General features: G+C 45.6%; 1 protein-coding gene across 1 annotated transcript in view; it reads right to left on the reverse strand.

The window, feature by feature from the left end:
• LOC123767891 (ecdysone receptor) overlaps positions 1–22109 on the reverse strand; it is a 579936-nt gene that overhangs the window by 490658 nt on the left and 67169 nt on the right. Inside the window, 1 exon segment of the mRNA XM_045757963.2 lies at positions 9597–10073. Within this exon segment, the coding sequence (XP_045613919.1) occupies positions 9597–10050 (454 nt within the window). The 5' untranslated portion in view covers positions 10051–10073.

The following is a 22109-nucleotide window of genomic DNA, read 5'->3' on the forward strand; positions in this document are numbered from 1 at the left end:
GTACCCGAGCTGAGAGGTATGAGCTACGAGGAGAGACTACGGGAATTAAACCTCACTTCGCTGGAAGACAGAAGAGTTAGGGGGGACATGATCACCACATTCAAGATTCTGAAGGGGATTGATAGGGTAGATAAAGACAGTCTATTTAACACAAGGGGAACACGCACAAGGGGACACAGGTGGAAACTGAGTGCCCAAATGAGCCACAGAGATATTAGAAAGAACTTTTTTAGTGTCAGAGTGGTTGACAAATGGAATGCATTAGGGGGTGATGTGGTGGAGGCTGACTCCATACACAGTTTCAAGTGTAGATATGACAGAGCCCGATAGGCTCAGGAATCTGTACACCTGTTGATTGACGGTTGAGAGGCGGGACCAAAGAGCCAGAGCTCAACCCCCGCAAACACAACTAGGTGAGTACAACTAGGTGAGTACACACACACCTGTTGATTGACGGTTGAGAGGCGGGACCAAAGAGCCAGATCTCAGCCCCCGCAAGCACAATTAGGTGACTACACACACACACACACACACACACACACACACACACACACACACACACACACACACACACACACACACACACACACTCGCAGTCTTGCAGTAATCCTGGAACAACCTTGGCAAGACTGTGCCAACTGCATTCCCTAATCCATCTTGATCTCTCCCCCTCCCCCCATTCATCGATTTCTTTAGTTCACAATGATTGAATTAAAGCCAATAATTGGGAGACACGGGCACAAATGCGGGAAACCGTGGTAAGACTGTAAGTACCATCACCACCACAACCACTGCCGTGGGACCACCACTGTCACTACCCTTGCTGGTAGTGCAACCACACAAACCATCACTTCGAACTGCTGCTTCTCGTCCAGTAAGTCCACACTCTATCCCCCAACCCAGCCAGGATGGGGGCGAGGGGATGACGGCCGGTGGGTGTGGTGGCAAAGGGCGAATGGGACGGGAGGGGGGCGGTGGCCGAGAGTGGAAGGGGGGGCGGTGGCTGGGAGGGGGCGGTGGCCCTAGGAGGGAAGGAGGGGGCGGCGGAGGAGGTGTTGGAGAACGACTTGTGGGGGTGGTGAGGGAGGGTGAGGGAGGGTGAGTGGGGCGGCAGATCATGAGTAACACGCGTGTCACAGCGCCTCCTCCTCCTCCTCACCCTGGCGGCACTACGCTCCCAAAACTGGGTCACTGTCCTCTGGAAATCTCAGATGATGAACTTTTCCTCACAGCTGTTTGTCTTTAAAGACGCTACCAAGAACCGCTGCGTTCTTGTCTTTATCCCTACACTTATACCTACCAGTAAGTTGCTCATTCGAGTAAGACCCTTCGCTGTGGCCAGTTCCCAGTCGCTCGTACCAAGAGAAGCAATGCGAAAGAGGAAACAAAAACACAGCACCGTGGGAGTGGAGCAATCAGCGTGGAGGGACAAATGCCAGGTTTTAGTGCCAGGGAGCGCCAGATGCTGCCACAGCTCTAATTCCCCAGCCACAGTCACCGCAGCCACACCTTAAGCTTACATGATCTACTTCAGCCGTTAGTACTGAGATTATGGTCACTCACTAGCCCACGGGACGGCGTGCGAGGGAGGGAGAGCAGGGGTGTGTGAGAGTGTGTGTGGGGGGGGGGGGGACTCTAGGGTGTGAGAGTGGGGCAGGAAACACTAGGGTGTGAGAGTGGGGAAGAAAACACTAGGGTGTAAGAGTGAGAGGGAAAACATTAAAATGTTTAAAAATCGAGCTAAAAAAAAAAAAATCACAAGAAAGCCTAGCTCTTTGGTAACATATTAAACTCTATTTAAATTAAATCGGCCAACTCAATTTTATTGTTACCGAAGACTGCATTTAAAATATTGGCAAAACTGGAGAGCTGGCAGTGGTTTTGGGGGCTATAAAAACTTTAAACATAATCACATTAATAGCAAACATTTCCACGTATATGCAAAGTTATTTATAACGGCAGAAAAAAAATATTGTTTTTTTGACGTGGCATTACCCGCTTAAGTTCATACACCACAACATTATTTATGTTCAAATTGTTGAATCGCATTAGTGCTTGTCAGAATTTAATGAAACGTTTACATTTCAAACGTTTGACGTAAGTGCGTCAAACGTCACACACTGCACACTTTGAAAGGAGCTAGAAACGTTTACATTGCACATACTGTAACAAGTGTTACAAATGTTTACACACTACACACTGTGAGAGATGACAAACGTTTTCACACTACACACTGAGAGATGACAAACGTTTTCACATTACACACTGAGAGATGACAAACGTTTTCACACTACACACTGAGAGAGGTGATATAAACATTCTCACACTACACACTGAGAGGTGATACAAAAGAGGTTGCCAACTTATTAAAATTTGAAAATTGTTTGTTTCCCGTTTTTTAATTATTTTTTTTATTTTAATTTCCATTTTTTTAAGGATTTAGGAAGCTAATAAAATTTTAGCTGAATATCCGACAGAAACGTATTAGCTGATCTATAACACCAGACAAATGACTACAATATTCGAGTCTTTATTTAACAAATAAATGAAAAATAAAACAATATAATTTTTTTTAGATAAATTGAAGTATAAACTCCTATTTAAAATGTTCCAAACAAAAAAAGTACATTTAAATATTTAATTCTTTAATTCAATGACTCACAAACCTCTTTATTTTATCATATCTGTTTAAAAAAAACGTGCCTACTGAGTTAGTTTCCACACACACACACACACATACATACACCACCTGTGCACCACCACCAGGTCAAGAAGACCTGGACAAGCTGCAGGAATGGTCGAACAAATGGCTGTTAGAGTTTAATCCAAGCAAATGTAATGTAATGAAGATAGGGGTAGGAAGCAGGAGACCAGATACAAGGTATCACTTGGGAGATGAAATACTTCAAGAGTCCGCGAGAGAGAAAGACCTGGGGGTTGATATCACGCCAGACCTGTCCCCTGATGCTCATATCAAGAGGATAACAGCAGCAGCATATGCCAGGTTGGCTAACATAAGAACGGCCTTTAGAAACTTGTGTAAGGAATCTTTCAGAACATTATATACCACATATGTCAAACCAATCCTGGAGTACGCGGCACCAGCATGGAGTCCATATCTAGTCAAGCATAAGACTAAAATGGAAAAGGTTCAAAGGTTTGCCACCAGACTAGTACCCGAGCTGAGAGGTATGAGCTACGAGGAGAGACTACGGGAATTAAACCTCACTTCGTTGGAAGACAGAAGAGTTAGGGGGGACATGATCACCACATTCAAGATCCTCAAGGGAATTGACAGGGTTGATAAAGACAGGCTGTTTAACACAAGGGGCACACGCACTAGGGGACACAGGTGGAAACTGAGTGCCCAAATGAGCCACAGAGATATTAGAAATAACTTTTTTAGTGTCAGAGTGGTTGACAAATGGAATGCATTAGGAAGTGATGTGGTGGAGGCTGACTCCATACACAGTTTCAAGTGTAGATATGATAGAGCCCAATAGGCTCAGGAACCTGTACACCTGTTGATTGACAGTTGAGAGGCGGGACCAAAGAGCCAGAGCTCAACCCCCGCAAGCACAACTAGGTGAGTACAACTAGGTGAGTACACACACACACACACACACACACACACACACACACACACACATATATGGGAGTTCTCTTTTTCAAACAAAGTTTCAGGCAGTTGGAACAAGTTAAATGAGTAGGCGATGCATCTAGGCCAAAACCGTCAGTAGTTTCCAAGCATCATATGACAAAGAGTACTGGGAAGACGGGACACCACGAGCATAGCTCTCTTCCTGTAACTACACTGTCATTTGCTAGGATTATGTTATTGCACAAGATGTTGCTGATTGCAACTTATACGGCACGGATGAAGGGGGGTAGACTGCTATACTAGATACCACAGTGATGCCTAGGAATAGATTTATAGTCTTAGTTGATCATGAGTTAGCTAGAGTACCTAGCCACGCTGATAAGCTAGAAAAGGAACTGAATGCCATGAAAGGTAGCTACATGGAGGCTAAGGGACAGTTCTTCAGTACCATGGTGGGCCTAGTGAGTGAATAAGTCATAAGGGGTGACTGATGGAATGAGCTTTATACATGGCTTCGAATGTATATATGAAAATAAAGTAAGGCGGCAGGGAATTTTTGCATTATATGACCGACAGCTGGAAGGCAGAATCCGTGCTCCCTTTCTCTAGTTTTACGCCAAAGCAGCAAGTGCTTTTAGAGAGGGTGAGGCACGATACAACTATTAAACCTCACATACTTTTTTATGTGTGTGTGGACTGAAGTGGGTGTAAAGAAGTGGAGAGGTGCAGGTGAAGGAAAAAGTAATTACATTTTCATAATTACATTTTCAAGAGTTATGAGGAGTGGGTCTGTGAGCGTTGTTGCTATGATGTGTATGTGCTTGGTAGCAACGCTAAGCTTGCTCTCTTTGGCTCAGGGAGCAAAAGAGAGCAAGCTTAGCTATAATTCTGTGAAGCGTTTAACAAACACATTAAAGGGGGGATGGAGTAAAGGAGGATGGAAGGGAGGAAGGGAGAGATAGACTAGAGATACCACTTCCTCAGTCGCCACCACCATTATCACCTCCACCACTCACCAGAATAATTCGCAACACCAGATGCCACCACCATCACAAACATTATCCATCACTATAAGCCTAGCTACCATCACCACCACCAAACAACCACAACCACTAAAGGCCACCACTCATCCTTACCACCACAGCCCCAACCTTGTACCTGTTTGCTTGGGAGTGAGGAGGCTGGCCCGTGTTGGGGCAGGTCGTGGGAGACTGTTGTCAAGGCCTGGGACACATACCTCGCATCATGCACTCATCCCAACAATTATACTGGTATGATGACGACACACATAATAATGAGAAGGACTGGTAGCAATAACTAGCAACCCTCCACGAAATGACGGAAGGCTCAGGGCATGATGAGTATGACGTGAACACAGTAGGTATTTCACTGTGGCAGGAGCTGCCTCAGTTGCAAGCCTGAATGGATCTCGACTCCTAATCATGAGAGACTTCAACCACGACGAGACAGATTTGGACAACAGTGAATTGCGATTCTACAAAACTTTGTTAGTTTTGAACTTTTAAGTAATAAAAGCACAGCCAGGATTGAGTTGGAATCGTCATATACGACTCTGTCAAAAACTAAGGCTAGATAAACCACTACCTTGAGGCTACCTTGAGGTGCTTCCGGGGCTTAGTGTCCCCGCGGCCCGGTCGTCGACCAGGCCTCCTGGTTGCTGGACTGATCAACCAGGCTGTTAGACGCGGCTGCTCGCAGCCTGCCGTATGAGTCACAGCCTGGTTGATCAGGTATCCTTTGGAGGTGCTTATCCAGTTCTCTCTTGAACACTGTGAGGGGTTTGCCAGTTATGCCCCTTATGTGTAGTGGAAGCGTGTTGAACAGTCTCGGGCCTCTGATGTTGATAGTTCTCTCTTGAACACTGTGAGGGGTTTGCCAGTTATGCCCCTTATGTGTAGTGGAAGCGTGTTGAACAGTCTCGGGCCTCTGATGTTGATAGAGTTCTCTCTCAGAGTACCTGTTGCACCTCTGCTTTTCAACGGGGGTATTCTGCACATCCTGCCATGTCTTCTGGTCTCATGTGGTGTTATTTCTGTGTGCAGGTTTGGGACCAGCCCCTCAATTATTTTCCACGTGTAAATTATTATGTATCTCTCCCGCCTGCGCTCAAGGGAGTACAGATTTAGGCTCTTTAGTCGGTCCCAGTAATTTAGATGTTTTACTGAGTGGATTCTAGCAGTAAAGGATCTCTGCACGCTCTCTAGGTCAGCAATTTCTCCAGCTTTGAAAGGGGCTGTCATTGTGCAGCAGTACTCCATTTGTCAGAAAGTTCGCACCAAATTCATTGGGCGAGGACTTCTTCAATAACGAATTGTAATATCATTTTCAAGAGAAACATTAAGGAATCTGTTTTAATACAGATTACAAAATCATGTAAATTGAATATTAGCAATGGTTTGTATAATTTAGATTCATTTTTGATAGATCAGTTAAAGGGCGATTTGAGTAGGATTATTGAGACACATTTATCTCACTAATACCTTATTAACAACCCATTTATCATTAAAGACATTGTACCTCGCCTCTTTCCTTCCTATATATCCACACCCAATGAACTGCAGCTAACATCAGAACTGCCTTCTGGAACCTGTGTAAGGAATCATTTAGAATCTTGTATACCACATCTGTAAGACCAATCCTGGAGTATGCGGCCCCAGCATGGAGCCCGTACCTTGTCAAGCAAAAGATGAAGCTGGAAAAAGTTTAGGGATATGCCACTAGGCTAGTCGCAGAACTAAGAGGCATGAGTTACGAGGAAAGGCTGCGTGAAATGCACCTCATGACACTGGAAGACAGAAGAGTGAGGGAGAGACATGATCACTACCTACAAAATTCTCAGAGGAATTGACAGGGTAGATAAGGATAAACTGTTTAACACAGGTAGTACGCGAACAAGGGGACACAGGTGGAAACTGAGTACTTAAATGAGCCACAGGGACGTTAGGAAGAACTTTTTCAGTGTCAGAGTAATTAACAAATGGAATGCATTAAGCAGTGATGTGGTGGAGGCTGACTCCATACACAGTTTCAAATGTAGATATGATAGAGTTCAGTAGGCTCAGGAATCTGTACACCAGTTGATTGACAGTTGAGAGGCGGGACCAAAGAGTCAGAGCTCAACCCCCGCAAGCAAGCACAATTAGGTAAGTACACACACACATTTTATATATATATATATATATATTGTGACAATAATCTCCTTCAAGAGATTGAGCCTGCTCTTCCCTCCACAAACACGTCGTTGAAATTATATAAAACGACTATGGAAGACATGTCCAACAACAACAACAACACCAGCAAGGCTTGCCAGGGTGAGCAAAACATATGCAGCCAGCCACCTGTTCGGACTCAAACCACCAAACTACATGTTGATCGCTACCGGCTCCGCTGATTGGTCGCCGGTCTGGCTGCACCTGCACTCGCCCCCCATACTACTTGATGTCTGGGGTCGCCCCAACCTCCTACCTCAGAATGTTCAGTGCTCTCGTTGTTACCACTCCTCCCGGCTAGACGCTAGCGTGTACTGAGGGAAGTGGTAGCTTAAGCCAATATTCCAGCACCTCCCATTTACTTGTATATTGCACTTCTTGTTATTTTGTCTTAACGTAACTTTTCATTGTGTCATTTAAGTATTCTTATTATTTTGATTGATTTTATTATAAGAATTTGTTTGTGCATTTTTTCATGTTTTGATTTAATTAACGTAATTAAAATTTCATTGTTAAAGTTTACTTGTGTTTTGTGTGTCTTCTCCTTACCTTACCACAGACGAAGTTCCAGTTTTTTCTATTTTTTTTTATAACTATGTGACGAGGCCATACCCCTAGCCTTAAACAGCCGAACACCAACGCGTTACCGTCACAATATATATATATATATATATATATATATATATATATATATATATATATATATATATATATATATATATATATATATATATGTATCTCCTCTGCTATCTGGCGGTGTACTTGTTTGCACTTCCTTCTTGCCTCCACCCACTACTTGCTCTCCATCTGGTCTCACACAAGTCCTCCCACGATGTCTTCAGTTCACTCTGATCTCCCTACTGTTTTAGATCCGATTCTCTCTCCCTCTCTCTCTCCCTCCTTCTCTCTCTCTCTCTCTCTCTCTCTCTCTCTCTCTCTCTCTCTCTCTCTCTCTCTCTCTCTCCCTCTTTCTCTCTCTCTCTCTCCCTCTTTCTCTCTCTCTCTCTCTCCCTCTCTCTCTCTCTCTCTCTCTCTCTCTCTCCCTCTCCCCCTCTCTCCACACCTGACAACGACAACGGAGAGCAAAGTCAAAACAATATAATTCATTAGTTTATCTGCACCCCGGCTTCTGGCAGTGTCTGAGGCTGCTCCATCCTCCTGGCCTTGGCACCGTGCCAGCCTCCACTATCCGTCTGGTCCTCTCCCACAGTGCCAGCTGCTTCCACCCACCACCAATACACAGAAAAAAAGGCTGTTCAACACTGGCTTAATTATCAAGAAATTACACAAGTCATGCCGGTGCGTGGGAGGCAATATGGGAGGTCGAAGTAGCATGGTAGGCAGTTTGAGACAGGCAGCTGTAACGTGGGAGACAGTATGGGAGGTCGAAGTACCATGGTAGGCAGTTTGAGACAGGCAGCTGTAACGTGGGAGGCAGTATGGGAGGTCGAAGTAGCATGGTAGGCAGTTTGAGACAGGCAGCTCTAACGTGGGAGGCAGTAGTTGCTTGGGAGAGGTAGTATAACATGGGAGGCAATCTGAAGGGCATTAATAACGTGGGAGAGAATCTGCGGGAAAATAATAGCGTGGAAGAGAACGCGAAAGACAATATTAGCGCTGTGAGAGGCAGTATTAGAGTGGGAGGGGAAATTCGAGAGGAATTAAGTTATAACCTGGAAGAGAATCTGAGGGAGCTATAATAGCATGGGAAGAATGTATTAGCGTGGGAGCGTGAGGGGGGGGGGGGGAGGGGGTGACGTGAGAGGGCGCTGCAGTGTGGCCAACAGTTTAAGAGGCAGCCAGAACCAAATGTCACTCGGAAGAAGACAACAATCGTCTTGAGAAAACAATGAGAAAGTTGCATAAAACGCAAAGGGATTCTTGAACGTCCAGATCGGATGTACCACACCGCAGTTCTAAAAGTCATTTACAGCTTCTTAAGTGCATTACAACCTGCTGCAAAGTAATGGGGATAACGGGGTGAGTGGGTGGGGTAAGTGTTGCAGATGGGAGTAGGCAAGTATAAGGTGGCAGTATCAGGTGATGGCTCAAGTTCTCACAGCTGGTCTGTGAATTTGGGGAAAGTGTTAGGTGTGGGGGTAGGAGCCGCCTTCATAAACAAGCGGTAACACTGTTGTAACAGTCAGCAACACTTCAAACGTTACTAACGCACCAGGCTCCCACTAAAGCCCCCACACTTTACTAAACCCAAACAATGTGTGTGTCAAAACATTTGTGAGCGGCTGCGTAAAGAAGCTATTGATGATTGATGAAGATTAAGCCACCCAAGAGGTGGCACGGGCATGAATAGCCCGTAAGGTAAAGAAGCGAGTCCAAACTTCAATAATACCTCTGCCAGCTTCCTGAGGCGTCGTAGCACCAACGAGTTGAATCTGTGAGAACATTATTGACCACAGTCTTGTAACAAGGTATGACACTTACAGCGGTACAAACATCAACCAGGTAACATCATCTCCCTCCTCGCCTCACTAACCTTAATTCATCAGCTGCTTGCGGTGGTCTGAATCCTCTAAGATTCCTTCAGAAACAAACTAGTTATGCTAAGAATCAATACAAGTGAAGTTATTTGGTTAAGTTATTCCCCTGAAAGGTCACCACTCCGGCCAGTGGTCGAGTGTTGGAGTCCGAGTCTATCTCTAACCAACTAATAGAGATAGACACTTTCCTGCCTAGGTACGTGTCTATGAAAACGTTTCCACATATGACATTTGCCATGATGCCTGAAGCCTGGCATGTCCACTCACCTGATCTGGGGACGTAGGGTGAGCTGGGGTCGTAGCTGCAGGAGGACATAGGGGAGAGCGCGCTGCCATTCGAAGGATGCCCCATGGAGCCCCCAGAGAGTCCGTTGGGATTCTGCGGGGGCGGTGAGAGGGAGTCCACACTCATGGCCCCTGGAGAGGGGGACCAATCGCTGTCGCACCGCGGCTTCTTGGGGTTCCCCGGATAGTCTGAGGGCCCCGAGGGCGACACCGGGGGCTCGTTCTTGACCATGATGCTTAGGGGCGAGACCGGGGAACGAGGGATCCCTGAGGGGGATTCTCCGATCAAAGGGGAGCCGACGACGTAAGGGGAGGCGGAGGGCGAGGGGTCGGGCTTAGGGGAGACGAGAGAGTGTACCAGGGAAGGATGGGTAGGGGGTGAGCGCCGACCCATCAGCCCGCGGCCCCGGTGGCTGGAGTCGCGAGGGAAGTCCATCGTCACGCGCACACCATCACACTCTGTGGGACCAACACCCGCTCGTTACTACCACAATAATACTCTTAACAACATGAACACAACTACACATGCAAAATAACAACACCATAAATACTAACAATTAAACTAAAAACGTATATAATAAATTAATAATAATAATAATAATAATAATAATACACAGAGTAATCACACTATCATCATATATCAATGAGAAAATCCGTAGGAGCCGTGATGAGGGTTCGAACCTATGTGCTGGGTTCCCAGGCACGCGCTATAGATAACTAGGCCACGACATGGTCAAAAGGATTGTAACCTGGGGTGCAGTAGTACCCCGGGTTGCATGGGAGGAACTACTGATACTGATGTATAAAAAGGGATGAATGGGCGAAATATAACATAACACAGGAAACACTGAACAGTATAAAATTGGATAAGTTAAGAGTGTCTTCTGCGGTTTTATATATTCTTATGTATATATATATTTTATATATATATATATATATATATATATATATATATATATATATATATATATATATATATATATATATATATATTTATATATATACATATATATATATATACATATATATATATATATATATATATATATATATATATATATATATATATATATATATATATATATAATATGTCAAGCAGAATACCAGGATGGTAAAGGGTTGTGAGTGATGTATCGATATTTAAGAAGTGGGTTAGATCAATTATGTCGAATTATTCACCAATTACCTTAACGTCTGCTGATTAAATCAATAATTGCAAAAGGTATTTGTTTGCATTCTGGAAAACAAGTATTTAAAGGATTCAGAGCATGGCTTTACTAAAGGTTAATCGTGTTTATCAAGTTGAGACTTAGAAATTGGAACGCTCAGTAACGTTTGCAAATTTGCAGAAAATACAAAACTAGAAAAGAAAATTAATTTAGAAGACTCAAAATTCATACAACACGATTTGGATAGACTTTTAAAGTGGAAAGCGTTGTTGGAAAAGAAAATCTGAAAGACACGATTAGTAAGGATCTTATGCCGAAAAATCTGCTTTATTCTTCAGCCCATGTTAGTTTCTCTTTGGCCATTTAGATTATGCATAACCTGAATTTCTCTCTCACACACTCATACCTCGAGGCCGCGGTGACCCTAGCGCCCTTGAGGCCTAGGAGTCGTAGTCCTAATGGCCCGGGTTCGATTCCCGGCAGAGGCGGAAACAAATGGGCAGTTTCTTTCACCCTGATGCTCCTGTTCACCTATTAGTAAATAGGTACCTGGGGGTTAGACAGCTGCTACGGGTTGCTTCCTAGGGATGTGGATTCATCTAGTTGTGCTTGCGGGAGTTGAGCTCTAGCTCTTTGGTCCCGCCTCTCAACTATTTGTATTCACCTAGATATATTCACCTAGTCGTGGCTTGCCGGGGTTGAGGTCTGCTCTTTCGGCCCTCCTCTCAACTGTCAATTAATCAACTGTTACTAACTACTAACTAATTTTTCACACATACACACACACACACACACACACACACACAGGAAGCAGCCCGTAACAGCTGTCTAACTCCCAGGTACCTATTTACTGCTAGGTAACAGACCCATCAGGGTGCAAGAAACTCTGCCCATTATTGTTTCTCGCCGGCGCCGGGAATCGAACCCGGGCCACAGGATTACGCGTCCAGCATGCTATCTACACAGCCAGCGGCGCCCACTCCGCCGGTGGCCGGTATGTGGAGTGATCTCAACACACCACTACCGGTGAGTCAAGGATGAACACATAATGCGGCACCAACACCACACTGAATGGGGTTAGTGGCCGTAATGAGGTTGCTGTTTGTTGCCCTTGGATACTACAGGATATTCAGGCGTTGTTGGGGAACTGGACATTCAGATGTCACTGGGGACAGTGATAGTCACACCTCGCTGGGGTCGAGACCTTCACACCTCGCTGGGGTCGAGACCTTCACACCTCGCTGGGGTCGAGACCTACACACCTCGCTGGGGAAGGGAACATTCAAAAGCAGATAGAACGAGTTCTGAACAAATCCACAAGGGCCGTGACGAGGATTCGAACCTGCGTCCGGGAGCATCCCGGACACTGTCTTAATCGACTGAGCTACGACAGGGTAAAATCTCTGTGTGTTAGAACGAGTTCTATTAAATTACCACTAATAGATCATTCTACCTCTCTGACGTTTGACATACTGGCTTCGAATACACAGTTGGCAACACAGTTACTGAATAATGTGCCTAGAAAATACACATTTGTATACACAGTTACGACCGACAACAGGAGCCCACATCAAGCAGCAATACACGGCGATAAGACAGTACGTTAAGAACTGCTGGCAAGATAACGGGTTGCTACGAGGTGTGAAGTGACACTTACGGTAGATGAGGCTGTGGAAGGAAACACAAGTGCAACAAGTGTGATGACGAGACACGTGCGAACGTGAGAAAGTGCAAATGCGAGAGATGTGGAAGGAAAGGCAGGTGTGTGATTATGTTCACAGGAAATCAACACAGCACACAGTACAAGGAGACTCCTCCTCCCATCCCCCCATTCCCTCAGATGTCACCTCACATCGGGGTTAAACAGAACACCTGCGAGTCCTCCTGACACTTGCTGCCTCACTGACCAATAAAACCTGACACAGTGAAGCCAGTAGGCGAATTAGGACGCGTTTGACACCAGTAAGCGACACCTTGACTGGCCGCCGGGTTGAGGTCATTGGCTCAGGGTTAGTTATACATGGTTTAATTCACACAAATCCCGGCCCAAGGCTTGTGTGTGTGTGGTGTGTGTGTGTGTGTGTGTACTCACCTAGTTGTACTCACCTAGTTGTGTCTGCAGGATCGAGCATTGACTCTTGGATCCCGCCTTTCGAGCATCGGTTGTTTACAGCAATGACTCCTGTCCCATTTCCCTATCATACCTAGTTTTAAAATTATGAATAGTATTTGCTTCCACAACCTGTTCCTGAAGTGCATTCCATTTCCCCACTACTCTCACGCTAAAAGAAAACTTCCTAACATCTCTGTGACTCATCTGAGTTTCAAGCTTCCATCCATGTCCTCTCGTTCTGTTACTATTCCGTGTGAACATTTCGTCTATGTCCACTCTGTCAATCCCTCTGAGTATCTTATACGTTCCTATCATGTCCCCCCTCTCCCTTCTTCTTTCTAGTGTCGTAAGGCACAGTTCCCTCAGGCGCTCCTCATACCCCATCCCTCGTAGCTCTGGGACGAGTCTCGTTGCAAACCTCTGAACCTTTTCCAGTTTCATTATATGCTTCTTCAGATGGGGACTCCATGATGTGTGTGTGTGTGTGTGTGTGTGTGTGTGTGTGTGTGTGTGTGTGTGTGTGTGTGTGTGTGTGTGAGTGAGTGAGTGAGTGAGTGAGTGAGTGAGTGAGTGAGTGAGTGAGTGAGTGAGTGAGTGAGTGAGTGAGTGAGTGAGTGTGTGAGTGAGAGCTTGAGGGTGCGTGCGTGCACTCACCCACGTGTGGACGTTGGTGGGTACAAGTGTGTGAACTTTCACCTCTTCCCTCGCCCCCTCCTCCCCTGGCCAGGGTGCCAGGTGGCTGCCGACGGCCCACCACAACTATTACATCAATACAGCTTTGCCTCAGACTACCTCGGTCTTTTGACCGCAATCAGTGATCATCTCATTATATCCCGGATGATCTTCAAACACCCACTGATCTAAATCTGCTCAATTCTTTCCCTTATGAGGAATATTCCCTTCTAGATCTCCTTTCCACGTGGCTTCGGTAATTTTTACAATATTTCAACATCTTGGGGCCAGACGTCGGGTTCTGTAGACGGTGGATGGTGTATTCTTTATCGTCTTGGCACGATCTCCTTCCTTTCTGAATAGGTGGTCGTCCTGTCCGACCCTAGACTCAAGGCCAAAGGCATCTTTATGCCCTCCTAAGAAGCAATTAGCTGACACTAATCCATCAGCATCCTTACAACACCACACAAACGTTCCTTACATGAGCGTTGCTCTCCAAGCTTCTGTAACCAACTTAAGATCATCCTCTCTCTCTCTCTCTCTCTCTCTCTCTCTCTCTCTCTCTCTCTCTCTCTCTCTCTCTCTCTCTCTCTCTCTCTCTCTCTCTCTTTCTCTCTCTCACTTCACTCTAGCCGCCTTATTTCTCAACCCACGCCCGCCCATCCTCTCTGGACCCAAGCACGCCCTCAACCCTTGAGTCAGTAGAAGGTCCTGTAGCAGTCCATGCGCGTCCCTTCCCTTTCATTCAACTTGTGACCACTCGACCTAAATCCCTCTCCTGCCGCCGCCCACAGTAAGGTAATGTAAGAACGAGTTCTCTCGGCAGTCTTTATGCTCATTCCATATTAATATTATTATACTATTATGATAATATTAATTAAGTTACAAGTGAGCATAATAATATGCTCACTTCTAACTCAATATTATCATGGAAAGTGCGCTACAGACTGTATACTGAAGAATGTTTACATTCTAAAAGAGAGCACGACATTGATATTTTTGTTTTAGTCTTGTGAGGAGAGTAGAGATGATGGAGCCCTTATTCTCCTACAGAACTGTAACTTGGGAGAGAAGCTGAACTGCTTGTCAGATGAGTCAGCCTTGAGGTAGTTCCTCCACTTCTTTAACATCCGCCTTTGAGGGGGCTAGCGTGAACTATATGTAGGATACATAGGTGATGTGATACTAAGATTCCCATCTGCCAAGGTGGATTATAAGAATATTTTAAAGGATATAACAAAAGATAAAAGATATTACCCAGGTACCTCTTAACATCAGGGCTACAGGATCTGATGACCGGACATTGTATAATGTTATACTGGAGAGTATGAGCCAATTCCTTTGCTCAGAATGTACACGTGGAGAGCTGAGGACTTAGAGATTCTTGGTTCACCTTGATCCTGATAATTACTACGTCATATTGTCTGATGGGCAGCATGTGCGCCCACATATCTAAATATAGGTGTAAGATCTAAACAAATAAACAACAATTTATACTGGTGCTTTCCGTCCTTTGACCCAGATATATTTGTATTTAAATATTATAATTAAGAGATATATTTGTTTGAAACTGCATTCATATATATATGAGATTTTGAACTCTATTCTGTGCAGAAAGCTGCTGGTACTTCGTGATTACTTTTATTAGGTTTATGCTGTCTGTTTAGGAGGTTTCAATTCTATGTAAAGCTTAATCTGAGGAAGAGAGGAAATTGTGTGAAACTTTTATAGTTGAATATTTATTTGAATGCTTATTTTTACCTGCAATAAGCCGGTAACATCAGCGTTGGTCATGTTGTCCCATTTACTAGCATTGAAGTAATCTATCATACCGGGCTCCAAGTTAGAGAAAATCCGGGAATTTGAATAATGTTGCCGGGAAAAACCAGAATACGAGTGAATAAATATTAATGGTAAGATAAATGAATTAGCAATAACAATAATAGTAATAATAGCGAGGACCAAGTCGCCGTAAACCCAACCTCACTAACGCACACCCATTAACACGCGATCTCTTCACGCTGCTGTGGAATTAAGTCCCGCCTGATGTGGGCCGCAAGCCCTGCTGTGCTGCTCCATAACTGCTGTGTTCTTGTGTTTTTCTTGTTACTCTAGGCCCCGTGGCCTCATGATCTCCTGCCACCACCCACCTACCTGCCTCTAACCAACACCCACCTACCTGCCACTAACCAACATCCACCCACCTGCCACCACCCACTCGCATGCCACTAACCAACACCCACGCACCTGCCACCACCCACCTGCCACCAACCAACGCCCAACCAACGCCCACCCACCTGCCACCAACCGAGGTAGTAGCACACCACATGACCCAAGGACGTGGTGGCCAGATCCAGATCACTCGCAAATGTCAGGAGCAGCTTCCAGAGGTCCCTGGTACCCCACCGTCTACTGGTCTGACCCACCAAGCTTGTCTTGGCTACTCCTCTACCTTCATATATGACTCCCCCTCCCTAACACTTTACACTATAAATAAATAAATAAATATATATATATATATATATATATATATATATATATATATATATATATATATATATATATATATATATATATATATATATAAACGGAGTACCACCTCTGGTTGTTAGTAGGGACCCTCAATCCTAGAATCCTAGAAGAAGAAGATATGCAGCACCCGGGGGAGCCTTGACGGGCTCCCCCGGGCACTGGCACCTATTGTCTTGTCCTACCACCCCCTTATATATATAGGGAACTTTATTGTATATGATTACAAAATGTGGCCTTAACACATACAAAACACGAACATAACAAGTAAAATGAAAAACACACCAACGGGATACACTAATACATGTCACAGACAGATTCGATCATTGTTGCAAGTCAAACACCTCATCGAATTCCTCCGAGGTTGGACTCGTGCCCAAGATGCTGCAGGCATTTTCCCTCTGAATTGCGACACTGAGACGCTGGAACAGGAAGCTTTTCGTTCTTTGGTATTTGTGATTCTGATCAATTTGTCGCCCAATTCCTTCAGGAACTTCAATGTACATTTTCCCCACGAACCGAGTCTCCCTGAACCGATTGGTTCAAAGCTGTAGCAGTGTGCCAGACCTCTGTATTTGATGGCATTCTGCATTTCCCTGAAAGAAGCAGCGCCACGTCTTTGGCTTATGCTGTGGTGGAGGTAGGTACTGGCCAGTGTGGTAGCGCATGTGTACTCCCACACCACTTGTTTACCATCCTTCCAAGGAAGCAAAGTGACCCCGTCTGGGCGCTTCAAAGGTTCGTTGGGTCTGAATATGTGTGTGTTCTCTATGTGCTGGGCAGCGGGCCGTGGCGAGGCTCCTCTTGATGATGTCATTGACTTCTTCATGTCTTCATGTCTTCTTCATCCACATGCCCGCAGATCTAAAATCTCGCGCTCTTGCCTTCAAGATCCAGGATGAAAACAATTAATCAAACTCTTCATTCAAAAATGGTTGTTCATTTATAATGGGGAAAGCTTACATAAAAAATACGGTATATTAATTACGCAAGTGTCACAATCTAGATGTAGAGAGAATGTCTAATTGTCTGTCTGTCCAAGGCAGGAAGCCAAACGCTTGGGGCTAGTCTCAAACAACTTCTATGGCAGAACACAGATTCTTTGCACGACGGATCAGGCTGGTTGGGCTCACCAACATTCAAGAGGGAACATTCCGCCGGCAACATTTAGCTCAATATTTTAAAAGCAAAAATTTCAAAACCATTTTTCTAATAGCAATATATACACCATTATTCTCTGATCTTGGGGAAAATTAACATAAATTTCCTGCTATTCCTACTGTGACCGTAGTAGCATAAAACAGACGATCCTCCCACAGCTTAAAAGGTTCTCAAGCCCTGCCCCTTTCTCCCTTTCTCAAAACAAAAAGGTAACTAATATATTTTGTAAATATTTCACACCGCCAGGTTCCTCACACTGGCGGACCACCCACACGTCCATGATGGACTATTATGAACAAGGTTAGGTTAGGTTGACGGCCGTTGTGGATTTGTTCATTAGATGCATCACGCCATTGTGATTTCTGTGTGTAATGGACTATTATATTATTTTTATAAGAGAGAGAGAGAGAGAGAGAGAGAGAGAGAGAGAGAGAGAGAGAGAGAGAGAGAGAGAGAGAGAGAGAGAGAGAGAGAGAGAGAGAGAGAGAGAGAGAGAGAGAGTCAGTGAAAAGTTAGAGACAAATACACAGTGAGAGATAGGCCTGCAGAGAAACCGGATCGACCAGGGCAAAGGGAGAGACAGAAATACAAACAGAAGAAAAAGATAGACAGATAACAACATACAGAGATAAGGAATGCAGGTAGGCAGCATTCTAAATCAAAATTACATCTAATACATAAAGTAAGTAACATTTAGTTCACAATTAGAAAGATGATATGTTGTGAAGACAAAGTGAGGTTTAGCATAATGGCGACGCTTGTCAGATTAGACGTGTTTACCATTTCCATCAAACATTAGCTGAGGGGGAAGAACATTGCCGGAGCCCGTGAGGCAAGGTGGCGGCGGCAGGCTCCTGCATGATCTTGTCATCATGGCTAACAGTGGCAGGCTCCTGCATGATCTAGTCATCATGGCTAACAGTGGCAGGCTCCTGCATGATCTTGTCATCATGGCTAACAGTGGCAGGCTCCTGCATGATCTAGTCATCATGGCTAACAGTGGCAGGCTCCTGCATGATCTAGTCATCATGGCTAACAGTGGCAGGCTCCTGCATGATCTTGTCATCATGGCTAACAGTGGCAGGCTCCTGCATGATCTTGTCATCATGGCTAACAGTGGCAGGCTCCTGCATGATCTAGTCATCATGGCTAACAGTGGCAGGCTCCTGCATGATCTAGTCATCATGGCTAACAGCGGCAGGCTCCTGCATGATCTAGTCATCATGGCTAACAGTGACAGGCTCCTGCATGATCTTGTCATCATGGCTAACAGTGGCAGGCTCCTGCATGATCTTGTCATCATGGCTAACAGTGGCAGGCTCCTGCATGATCTTGTCATCATGGCTAACAGTGGCAGGCTCCTGCATGATCTAGTCATCATGGCTAACAGTGGCAGGCTCCTGCATGATCTAGTCATCATGGCTAACAGTGGCAGGCTCCTGCATGATCTAGTCATCATGGCTAACAGTGGCAGGCTCCTGCATGATCTAGTCATCATGGCTAACAGTGGCAGGCTCCTGCATGATCTTGTCATCATGGCTAACAGTGGCAGGCTCCTGCATGATCTCGTCATCATGGCTAACAGTGGCAGGCTCCTGCATGATCTAGTCATCATGGCTAACAGCGGCAGGCTCCTGCATGATCTAGTCATCATGGCTAACAGTGGCAGGCTCCTGCATGATCTTGTCATCATGGCTAACAGCGGCAGGCTCCTGCATGATCTAGTCATCATGGCTAACAGTGGCAGGCTCCTGCATGATCTTGTCATCATGGCTAACAGTGGCAGGCTCCTGCATGATCTTGTCATCATGGCTAACAGTGGCAGGCTCCTGCATGATCTAGTCATCATGGCTAACAGTGGCAGGCTCCTGCATGATCTTGTCATCATGTCTAACAGCGGCAGGCTCCTGCATGATCTTGTCATCATGGCTAACAGTGGCAGGCTCCTGCATGATCTTGTCATCATGGCTAACAGTGGCAGGCTCCTGCATGATCTTGTCATCATGGCTAACAGCGACGCAAGAGGAGAGACCTGCCCACGCAACCTGTCTCACGCTCTAAATATTTTTGTTTGCACGCTGCACCTGGCGAATGGGGGCAGACCGGACCGACGGGTGTTGAGGCGCCTCAGCCTTGCTCTGAGACTAATCCCTGGATAAGGCACTGACGGAGGGAGGTGCCAGGGGACGGGAGGTGCCAGGGGACGGGAGCAACTTACTTCATGACCACGTGTCTGGCCTTAACCTGCCGGGAGGGCGTGATGCCACAGGTGGGTCTCAGGGCACCACGACCTGGATTCATCCACCATTTACGCATTCACTCACGAAACCTGTACATCTTTCCTCAGGCATGGCGGCTTTGTTTACATGTATTGAACAGTTTATTAGCAACCTAAGACTATTATTGTTATAGACAACCTCGCAGCGATTCAGAGATCATAATTAGTTTAAACAAGTCTGCCATGATTGAGGAAAGATGTACAGGTTTCGTAAGTGGTTGGGTAGATGCTTGAAGAACGCTGACCCCGGGAGCACCGGTGATCTTGTCTATAACCTTCCGTTCGACTGCGTATTACGGATAACACTTGAGTCGCTCTCTCTGTCTGTGTCCCACACTGCGTGTCCCACAATTAGTGTCCTACACTGCGTGTCCCACAATTAGTGTCCTACACTGCGTGTCCAACAATTAGTGTCCTACACTGCGTGTCCCACAATTAGTGTCCTACACTGCGTGTCCCACAATTAGTGTCCTACACTGCGTGTCCCACAATTAGTGTCCTACACTGCGTGTCCCACAATTAGTGTCCTACACTGCGTGTCCCACAATTAGTGTCCTACACTGCGTGTCCCACAATTAGTGTCCTACACTCCGTGTCCCACACTGCGTGTCCCACAATTAGTGTCCTACACTCCGTGTCCCACACTGCGTGTCCTACACTGCGTGTCCCACAATTAGTGTCCTACACTGCGTGTCCCACAATTAGTGTCCTACACTGCGTGTCCCACAATTAGTGTCCTACACTCCGTGTCCCACACTGCGTGTCCCACAATTAGTGTCCTACACTCCGTGTCCCACACTGCGTGTCCTACACTGCGTGTCCCACAATTAGTGTCCTACACTGCGTGTCCCACAATTAGTGTCCTACACTCCGTGTCCCACAATTAGTGTCCTACACTGCGTGTCCCACACTGCGTGTCCCACAATTAGTGTCCTACACTGCGTGTCCCACCCTGCGTGTCCCACAATTAGTGTCCTACACTGCGTGTCCCACAATGGTTATATCATACGTGTGACTGATTGCGATCTGAGCCTCACCTCCCTAGAGCAGCTGTGACACAGCCAGAGATCACACTCCTTCAGCCTCTCAACATCATTATTTTCAATACTATATATATAAAGGCCTGGCGAAGAGCATCATGTGATGTATAAGACATCAATCTCCCGGGCACTGGACATCACGACGTTGATGCAGATGTCGCTGGATAAACTTGGATAAAGGTGTGACCACCTGACATCCGCCACATCCAGCCGGTTTATCCAGTTTTTCCAAATTGGTTTAAGGTGTGGGTTGGAGTATATCTGTTCAGCTGCGTGAGGAAGATATACCTTCCTCTCTCACTCGGTCTGTGAATTCAACTGCAGACGCAACAATGGGTCGAGTCGTAAATGTTATTGTTCAAATGTTCTTGAACTATGATTGGACATATTTGCCCTTGCTGTGGCAACCTATATCTATAAGAGAATGTCTGCCTGTCTGTCTGTCTGTACAAATTTGGAGGCCAGTCGTTTTGGGCTAGCTTCACTCAACTTTGCATGGGGAATGGTCTGGGGGATGGGACGGACATAGGCGGGTCAGAGTCGGTTCTATTGGTCCTGTTAAGAGGGGGATAAAGCCCAATAATGACCCCCCCCTCCCCCAAAAAATGCTGAAAGGAGGCTGGCCGAGTCCCTAGATACTTTCGTGTTCTTGAAGACCTCCTCATAATGCACCCACAATTTGCCAATGCAGGCTACTGATCATATGGTTCTAAAGGACTAATACTCCTGTGTAATGGGGATTTTTACCATGATATAACTAGTTCTCGACACATTCTGTACTTACCTCCATACAGCCTAGGCTCCAGGGTAGATGCATCAATGTAGATGTACCTAAATGTGTTAATAAAAAAAGAGCATTAAATGGAAATATGTGTCTGTTCGAGGTTGGCGTCCAGACGAGGAAGACAGGGAAAGTAGAAGAAAAGAGTAATAACGCTATATGAAAATGTGTGAATACGAGTTTTGGAGAGGGAGATAAAGCTGCAGTTTATACGAGCACAGTCTGAGGATGTGTTGTGTAGGTGATGAGTGAAGTGTTTTTGATTCGTAAAAAGTTCTACATTGGCTAAAGTTCTCGTGTAGTACTCATCCGTACTTATTCTCATCGTCAACGCTGCGTCATCCACGCTGTATAGCTCATAATCTGAGTCATGACACACTTATGTGTATATTTATTGCACGTGTATGTTTACTGTGTACCTTTGTGTGAGTGTGTGTGTGTGTGTGTGTGTGTGTGTGTGTGTGTGTGTGTGTGTGTGTGTGTGTGTGTGAGTGTGTGTGAGTGTGTGTGTGTGTGTGTGTGTGTGTGTGAGAGTGTGTGTGTGTGTGTGTGTGTGTGTGTGTGTGTGTGTGTGTGTGTGTGTGTGTGTGTGTGTGTGTGTGTGTGTGTTTCAGTCTGCCGAAACTCAGACAATGAAAGTCTAGCTAAAACCAGATGCCGCTTAAAGATTTATGTAACGAGAGTGAACCGAGTTCTCAGGGGAGAGTACTAGGTTAGGCAGAGTACATGCTGACGTTAGAAACGACCACCAA

This window comes from Procambarus clarkii, chromosome 86 (assembly GCF_040958095.1).
Source record: "Procambarus clarkii isolate CNS0578487 chromosome 86, FALCON_Pclarkii_2.0, whole genome shotgun sequence".
NCBI classification, from domain to species: domain Eukaryota; kingdom Metazoa; phylum Arthropoda; class Malacostraca; order Decapoda; family Cambaridae; genus Procambarus; species Procambarus clarkii.